The sequence below is a fragment of the Micromesistius poutassou genome (assembly GCF_964030765.1).
Source record: "Micromesistius poutassou genome assembly, chromosome: 12".
NCBI classification, from domain to species: Eukaryota; Metazoa; Chordata; class Actinopteri; order Gadiformes; family Gadidae; genus Micromesistius; species Micromesistius poutassou.
In genome coordinates, this window is record NC_140282.1 from 1,983,106 (window position 1) to 1,992,178 (window position 9,073).

Here is a 9,073-nt window from a genome sequence, read left to right on the forward strand (position 1 = left end):
AAACGAGCACCCACTATAATGCCTGACATGAAAACAGTACGTGTAAATGTATACTGTATTGTACAGCCTACAAAATTAAGATCCTAATTTCTGATCAACAGGGCTATCAAAGTCCTAATCGGCTGCTGTAGTTCATAATTTTGACCGAACATAACTATCAAATGACTTAGAGAGCTTAAACACGTCTGTCGACTGAACCGAACCCCGGCCCGGTGCTGACCTTCTCCCAGCCGCGGGGGGGCGGGTGGCAGAGCAGTGGACCGGCGGTATGCAGCGCTCTGGAGCTAAGGGTGGCATGTGGGCGGGGCCTGCCTGCTGGGGGTCAGAAAGGTTGCCCTTCAAAAGGCGTCACCCTGGACCGCTCCATGCCACTCCAGCCAGGCTAGCAGAGCAGAACCACCGACCACGGCAAGACCCCCCCGCAGACAGACACCATGGGCCTCACGCAAGATCCCAACTTCCAGAAGCTGCAGGAGTGGTTCACAGCCCACAACCTGAACCTCAACCTGAGGCACATGTTTGAGGCTGACAAGGAGAGATTCAACAAGTTCAGGTATCCGTCTGCCATAAACGATGCGGTGTGTTTGTTTTGTTGATAATAATAGAAGGGTTTTCAATGCCGAACAAGGGGTGCAACTCATACAGCATGCAGAGTATCAGCGTTTGATTACTGTTTATTTAAAAATGGTATTCTGGTGACAGCTATATGGAAAATGAATCACTCATATCACTTCAGCGGGAGATTAAATAGAACAACTTGTGTACTGTGTTTGAATTTGATTTTACAACATAGGACTCCACATTACCGCACAGTTATTAATGGCATAGTTAATAGCACGGCCATCACAGTTGTGGTTATTATTGTTGCAGTGTATTAGGGTTGTGTTACATTGTGTTCCTTGTGATCCGGTGATCACAGCACAACGCTGAAGACTGAGGATGGAGACATTCTCCTGGATTATTCCAAGAACCTCATCACTGATGAGGTCAAGAAGATGTTGGTGGAGCTGGTGAGTCATGCTTCTTCTTATCAGGGAGTCACATTCTCCTCAACAGGCTAACATTAGAGAAACACATTTTGGAACAAGCACACGCACATGGTTTTATGTGTGTGTGTGTGTGTGTGTGTGTGTGTGTGTGTGTGTGTGTGTGTGTGTGTGTGTGTGTGTGTGTGTGTGTGTGTGTGTGCATGTGACACATATACATACACATACACATACACATACACATACTATGTATATGTGTATGTATATGTGTGTGTGTGTGTGTGTGTGTGTGTGTGTGTGTGTGTGTGTGTGTGTGTGTGTGTGTGTACGTACATTTATAATTTACCTCAGTAGAACACCAACAGATGTTCTTCTTTTGTCTCCAGGCCAAGTCAAGAGGTGTGGAGGCTGCGAGAGAAAAGATGTTCGCTGGAGACAAGATCAACTTCACCGAGGTGCAGCATTGCACACCGAACTGTACAAACCTGTGGTTCTTCTTCCTAGAACCACAGTGCATGATCACCAGAACACCATGTTACAGCCTTATTAAGTACCGCAAATCAATCAGCAATTATATCATTAAACCATTAAAGGCAGCAACTATGACTAGTAGAACCTAGTGCCGGATACAAGACTCTAGGTAACCGTTGGTTGTTAAAGGTCAGATGTTAAAGGTCAATGTCAAAGCGAGTGCTGCGGGTCAAACCCAAACACGAGTCAACAAGAAGCACTTTGTATTCACGTTAATGTCAAGGTTAGGTTTGGGACATTCGAGTCTCAAAGTGCTTCCTGGAGATGACATGAGAAGTATGTGGACAGAGACCCCTGTTCCACACAGTGGGGGGTATCATCAGAGGCTGGTTTGTTTTAAAGGTCCCGTGACATGCCACCAGGTGTGAGTGTGATTAGCCGTTACAAGCCATTTTGAAAATCGGTCTCTTCTGACATCACAAGTGGGCGTGGCTACCTAGATGTGCGACGGATAGATGAGCGACGTTTGCTACGGTCCACCGGGTAGCCTGGTAGGCTGATCTATCCAGCGTACATCTTGGTGGTACACGGCCACTCGTGATGTCGGCAAATCACACTCACACCTGGTGGCACGTCACGGGACCTTTAAAGACCCTACGGGCCGCCCTGGGACATACTACCTGGGTGAAGAAGAGTGAGGTGGGGACAGGCGTCCCCTGCACGCTCCGTTTGGCTGCAGCCCAGACGCTGCACTGCGGGGGTTTGAAACACATGTTGAGGCTCATCAGGGCTTGATGGCCTGCAGAGCGAGGCAGCCCTCCGGATGGTGAGACAGCAGGCGCGTGCAGAGAGGATGATGGCTGGCGGGGCTGGTAGACGGTAGCCACAGAAACAGAGCAAGAAGCACTGAGGTTTGGTGATGTTCTCCGGAGGACGGTGTGGGAGTTAGGTGGGGGCGGCTGGTGCAGAAGAAATAAATTATTCAACTGAAATTGATATCTGCTGCGCTTTGGGTGTCCGTGAGTTTATCCTCAATACTTTGTTTTAGTCGTGTTTCGTAGGAAACCAAGAAGGATGGCTGAGGAGGAGGCTGTTGGGAGGGCTGAGATGGAGGACTGAAAGATCCCCTGGGTTCTAAATGGGATGAGGCTACAGTGCCTTTGGATCAGCATTAACAAGTTTTACGATAATTCCTCAGTATTCAGTTAGCTAAGGAAAGGATTTACAAGGCCAACTCTATGACATATTCCACATCATAACGCATAACCAACGACAGAAGTACAATCTTCTCATCTTTTGTAATTGTTGTAAGAGTTGGCTCTTACAATGTGGTGTTTTTCTGTGTCTATGTTGCATCCTGTCTGTGCATTTCTGTACTGTCTTCTATGGGTGGTGTTCGGGTGGTGTGTTTCTGTACTGTCTTCTATGGGTGGTGTGTCACCTTGTCTGTGTGTCTCTGTACTGTCTTCCCGGGTGGTGTTTCATCCTGTCTGTGTGTTTCTGTACTGTCTTCTATGGGTGGTGTTTCATCCTGTCTGTGTGTTTCTGTACTGTCTTCTATGGGTGGTGTGTCATCTTGTCTGTGTGTCTCTGTACTGTCTCCTTGGGTGGTGTTTCATCCTGTCTGTGTCTGTGTGTCTTTATTATCTTATGGGTGGTGTTTCATCTTGTCTGTGTCTGTGTGTCTTTATTATCTTATGGGTGGTGTTTCATCTTGTCTGTGTCTGTGTGTCTCTGTATTATCTTATGGGTGGTGTTTCATCTTGTCTGTGTCTGTGTGTCTCTGTATTATCTTATGGGTGGTGTTTCATCCTGTCTGTCTCTGTGTGTTTCTCTATTATCTTCTGGGTGGTGTTTCATCCTGTCTGTCTCTGTGTGTCTTTATTATCTTATGGGTGGTGTTTCATCCTGTCTGTGTCTGTGTGTTTCTCTATTATCTTCTGGGTGGTGTTTGCGACGGCAGGGCCGGGCGGTGCTCCACGTGGCTCTGAGGAACCGCTCCAACACCCCCATTGTGGTGGAGGGCAAGGACGTGATGCCGGACGTCAACGCGGTCCTGGAGAAGATGAAGGCCTTCTGCCACGTGAGTGGGAGTTCAGCCGACTCCCCCGCTCTCTGCATGTTCCTCTCAGGCTCAGCGCCCAACATCATGAAATCAAAAGGAGTTTTATATTTAGATCGTTGGCTTTATGGCCATTTGATCTCTCCCTGTAAAGTGCCATCAAAGGTCTGAGCATCCACATGCACATGGATGTGAGCCAGGTGTGTGGATGATCATTGTGTTCTTTGGATCTGTTCTCCTGGGGAGCAGAGAGTGCGCAGCGGCGAGTGGAAGGGCTACACAGGGAAAGCCATCACAGACGTGGTCAATGTTGGCATCGGAGGATCGGATCTGGTGAGTGCAGCATTGGTGCATGAGTATGGGTGTGTTTTTGTTTCGGTTTATGGATGAAGTCAATGTTTTTTAGAGAGAGAACGATATTGTCCACGCGTGACAGTGGGTGGTCCCCATCCTGTCCAAACCTATTTACTTCTCTAGTGTTCCCTGTGTCTCCTCCTCGTGTACCAAACAGTCAAACTGAAAGCAATGCAACCATAGAATGAGAGAAATCGAATGGTGGTCAGGAAGCTAGGGGGACAGAAGTCCCCTCTGTTATTTACTCAAGCTTGTTCCCAGTTTCCATCCCTTATCCCATATCGGTACTTTGTCTGTGTTTGTATGTTTAAGTATCTCCATTGCGGTCTCGGTCTACTTTGCATTGCCACCTGATGTCTCCTCCTGTAACTTTGCATATTTTAAATAAAGATCTGTTTACCTGCTCTGATGAAATACATTGCAACATATGTGTGTGTGCTTACACAAACCCTTTCCACTACTGATCCACCACCACTTTTCATCTTCGCTCCATGCCCGGACCTGAAGGGGCCCCTGATGGTGACGGAGGCCCTGAAGCCCTACTCCAAAGGCGGGCCCCGCGTGTGGTTCGTGTCCAACATCGACGGAACGCACATCGCCAAGACCCTCGCCCAGCTCAACGCAGAGACCACCCTGTTCATCATCGCGTCTAAGGTGCTTAGCTTCCCCTGCACGGTCGTTTCATAATTGCAACCATAGTAATTGTTATGTTGTTTTGTGTCTCATTCAGTGGTCTCAGCCGCCAATGGGAATCATTATCCTTTCCAGAGCACAAACCAAAACAAGCCACACAGGACAGGCCAATTAGCCGTTTAGTCAGTAATAACATCAGACCCCGAGGGTTTGTGCTGATGGATCAGACGCCGCGTTGTGCCGTTCAGGGGCCCGCTGGCTGAGGTTGAGTGTTGCTAATGCTGACATCGGTGTCTGTGCCATCGCTCAGCTGCTCCAGGCTTTCAGACATGGCGGATAGCGCTGATTGGACCTGCCGCAGCAGACCGTAATAATGGGGTGATGGCACGACATAATGATAAGTGGTGGCACAGGATATTGTGCTCTGTTCTCTCACACTGAACCCCGACTTGTTAGTGCAACATTGTCCTCCGCTCAGAAAAGGATGGGCCAGCTGACCTGTTGTTTTCCAGTGTACTAAAAGTGATTGTGCGTCTCACGGTTCATAGTCGTTGTGTTTCCCTGTGTCGTCATATCGTCTCTGTTGAGCAGACCTTCACAACCCAAGAGACCATCACCAACGCTGAGTCTGCCAAGGAATGGTTCCTGGAGCATGCCAAAGATGTAGGTATCGCCCAAGGATATAGGACAAATATTCTCCAACTATTCTACTACTCTGCTGCACTACACTATAGCCATGTACTAAAGATCTCTCTCTCTCTCTCTCCTCTCTCTCTCTCTCTCTCTCTCTCTCTCCCTCCTTCTCAGAAATCTGCGGTCGCAAAGCACTTTGTTGCACTTTCCACTAACGGCGTAAGTAATATTGGGTCACACTGTACGATAACTAAGTGATGATTTGTCCAAAGTTGAACAATTATGTAATTATTCTGTAATCACTCACTCCTTCTTCTCTTTATTACTCAACTCTCTCTCTCTCTCACATTGTATCGCTCCCCCTCTCACTCTCACTCTTTCTCTATCGCTCTCTCTCTTTCATTATGTCTCTCCCCCTTCTCTATCTTTCTCCATCTCTCTCTCTCCCCCCTCTCTATCTTCCTCTATCGCTCCCTTCCACCTTTTCTCTCCCACCCCACCAGCCCAAAGTGAAGGACTTCGGCATCGACACAGAGAACATGTTTGAGTTCTGGGATGTGAGTACCCCCCCCCCCTCCTCCCCCTGTATCTCTCTCTCGGCCCCCTCCACTCCCAGTCCGGTCGCCTATTAATAGAGGAGACGGTTGAGCCGCGAGGTGGCCCACGGGCCGCACGCGCTGACCCGCAGCTGCTGCGTAACCAGAAGCCCATCCGGGCGGGGGGAGCACCGACCGCTCTGTTATTATTGGTAACGACCTTCTCTCCTGCAGAGGTCACTGTAGGAGCGCAGTAGCATGAAAAGGTCAGGCGGCCACTAGCGGTTACATCGTCTCTCCGGTGCCCTTTATGCCGTTGTAAATGAAACTGCTGCGAGGGCACAGTTTGTACTTTAACTCTTAAATGTGCGGTTAATGGTCCAGGGCATGCAGCAGGGTGTTTGTGTCCCTACATGTTGTGTTGAGTTGTCAGCATGCAACCAGGCAAAACATGCCTAATTGATATGCAAAGACTTTTGTGAGAGTCATTGGTTGAAGTTTCTTCTTACCGGTGAATTTCTTCTTCTAGTGGGTAGGAGGCAGGTTCTCTCTGTGGTCTGCGATCGGAATGTCTATCGCTCTGCACATTGGTAAGTACGTGACCAGCGACGCTCACTGAAGTCATGAAATCCTATCAATTGATCAACAGAATCAATCAACCAATCTACTAATCCATAATTCATACCTCATAAACGAACCAAACGACACAAGCCTCACAATCCATCGCCCTTGTTTCCCCCGCAGGATTCGACAACTTTGAAAAGCTTCTCTCGGGAGCCCACTGGATGGTTAGTGTGAATAAGCAGTAGCATAAGCCTGAAGTCTAAGACAGACGATGAGTCAGATCACAGAACAGCTTTCTCGTCTACCCCCTCCGCAGGACAACCACTTCCGCACCGCTCCCCTGGACCAGAACGCTCCGGTTCTGCTGGCGCTGCTGGGCATCTGGTACATCAACTTCTTCCACGCCGAGACCCACGCCATACTGCCCTACGACCAGTACATGCACCGCTTCACCGCCTACTTCCAGCAGGTCTGCACCCCCCCACCCCACGCAATGCCCTTCCGCAAGGCCAGTGCGCCTCCGTGACCTGCCGTCCCACAACACCGGCGCCGTGGATACAAAAACAGAGTCCGCCGGTTGACTTGTAGAAGGGGAGCTGTGTACGCCTGTAGCAGTGAGGAGGGAAGCTTGCGTGCGTGTGCGTGTGTGTGAGTGCTGGGAGAGCCTCATGTAAACCTGTCAGAAGACGCGCTGACTCGTCATGGAACCAAGCTGTTTACTCTTGTTTAGCGAGGACAGCACCCAAGCTGCTTGTTTACAGCTCAGAGGTTGTCATCACACATCAGGACGGGGAGAAAATGAGAAAAACATGAATTATGGATGTTTGTTTCTGGGTTTTGTGCTGTGGACGTGCGTAACGCAGGTTGTCTCCACCGCTGTAGTCGGGTTTCGTGGGGTTTCATGGGGTTTGGATCTCGGGCGAACCGTGCTGATTGGAGTGTGGCGTGGAGATGGTGTTCACTCGGTTCTCCAGATGTGTGTGTGTCAATCATGTGATTTGTAATTACCCTCTTAGGTTATACATTCTACACTAACCCCCAACGTGTGCGTCGTATTACCTGGACTTCGTCTGCCATGCGCTCTTATTGTGGCACCGCAGAATTCCCTTTCCCTTCATCAAAGTGTTCACCGTCCCGCCCTCTGAGCTTCACCCTAGAGCCCACTCGCTTAGCCAGGTCAGGTGACCCCCGGAGCTGGGTCGGTAGTGAGCGTGAGTGTGTTGTGGCCCGCAGGGGGACATGGAGTCCAACGGGAAGTACATCACCAACCAGGGCGCCCGCGTCAACTACCACACCGGACCCATCGTCTGGGGGGAGCCCGGTACCAACGGACAGCACGCCTTCTACCAGCTCATCCACCAAGGTACCGAGGGTAGCATGGAGACGGACAGGTGGACCGACAGGCCGACAGACAGGTGGACCGACAGACAGAGGGACAGACAGACAGACAGACAGACAGATGGACAGACATACAGACAGAGGGACAGACAGACAGACAGAGGGACAGATAGACAGACAGACAGACAGACAGAGGGACAAACCCAATAGGCACGATTATTTCGGCCGCTATGCCAGTTCTGAGCCCTATCTATCGGTCGATACTTCGCAACGGTCAAAGATTTATACCAAGTTCCTCAGGGTCAGAATATATTACAAGTATTGATCCTTTTTTGTATCTTATCTTATCTTATCTCAAATAATTCCATGTTTGAACACATAAACGTAAAGTCAATTGTGTTCTGGCTGGGCAAAGTCCAGTATCACGTATCTGAAAGAATCTCTGGTACTTTTTCATTCGTATTGGTATTGCTGCCTTACTGACAGGCAGACGAGGAAACATTGCTGATGTGTTTGTTGCATCATTTGATGCTAGCGAGTTTCGGCTGGCACGTCGGGTACATTGTAATTCTCTGGCAGCCTACAGTTCTTTCTGTCTTTCTTTTTTCCCCAGGAACTCGCATGGTCCCGGCTGACTTCCTGATCCCCTCCCAGTCCCAGCACCCTGTCAGAGATTGCCTGCACCACAAGGTACCATGATAACTTTAGATATTACTGTATATTACATCAGCGGTAATCTACACCTCCCCCACATATACACTACAATATAGTTCATGCTATGGAATATGCTGTGCTGTAGTATAATTGTAGTGTCAGAGGTATAAGTATATGCCCCCATGTTGCAACAGATCCTGCTGGCAAACTTCCTGGCCCAGACAGAAGCCCTAATGAGGGGGAAGACCACGGAGGAGGCCAAGAAAGAGCTGGAGGCCAGCGGTCTGAGCGGAGAGGCCCTGGACAAAATCCTGCCTCACAAAGTCAGTTCAGCAGACTCACACTGTCCTCACTGAACACGCACGTAATCAATGAACATGATCATCATCAAAAAGCATTACATGACTTTTTGTTGTAGACTTCTTGTAAAAACTGAATTATCGCGACATTGAGTAAATTACAATTGGGATATTCTCCACAATCCCCAATGCGTAGCAGCTCCATAATTAGCTCACGCTGACGATGAATAATAATAACGATGAAACGCTGCCCCATAGTGGCCGTTTTAGGTATCCAAACTCCATCCAGTCACGATGGGCTACAAATCAATTGCACTGTACTGACCACGTTGTGCGGTGTTATCTGTCCAATGTAGGTGTTCCTAGGGAACAAACCGACCACCTCAATCGTCTTCAAGAAGCTTTCTCCTCACACACTGGGGGCACTTATTGGTGAGAGCGTTATTTCGTTGGCTCAGCCACAGATGATGATGGTACAAGCTGAGAAGGCTAAATTTAGAGTGAAATACAGTCAGTGGTTAACAAATCCAATGTATCCCCTGA

At 49.0% G+C, this 9,073-nt stretch overlaps 1 protein-coding gene across 1 annotated transcript in view; it reads left to right on the forward strand.

Moving 5' to 3' along the window:
* The first annotated feature begins 367 nt into the window (after positions 1-367).
* gpib (glucose-6-phosphate isomerase b) overlaps positions 368-9,073 on the forward strand; it is a 10,465-nt gene continuing 1,759 nt past the window's right edge. Inside the window, exons 1-16 of the mRNA XM_084476580.1 lie at positions 368-553; positions 920-1,010; positions 1,373-1,441; positions 3,421-3,540; positions 3,769-3,852; positions 4,381-4,527; positions 5,098-5,169; positions 5,314-5,358; positions 5,643-5,696; positions 6,205-6,265; positions 6,420-6,463; positions 6,556-6,708; positions 7,473-7,602; positions 8,191-8,267; positions 8,426-8,554; positions 8,887-8,962. Coding sequence (XP_084332706.1) covers positions 435-553; positions 920-1,010; positions 1,373-1,441; positions 3,421-3,540; positions 3,769-3,852; positions 4,381-4,527; positions 5,098-5,169; positions 5,314-5,358; positions 5,643-5,696; positions 6,205-6,265; positions 6,420-6,463; positions 6,556-6,708; positions 7,473-7,602; positions 8,191-8,267; positions 8,426-8,554; positions 8,887-8,962 — 1,471 coding nt within the window. The 5' untranslated portion in view covers positions 368-434. The remainder of the gene's footprint in view (positions 554-919; positions 1,011-1,372; positions 1,442-3,420; positions 3,541-3,768; positions 3,853-4,380; positions 4,528-5,097; positions 5,170-5,313; positions 5,359-5,642; positions 5,697-6,204; positions 6,266-6,419; positions 6,464-6,555; positions 6,709-7,472; positions 7,603-8,190; positions 8,268-8,425; positions 8,555-8,886; positions 8,963-9,073) is intronic.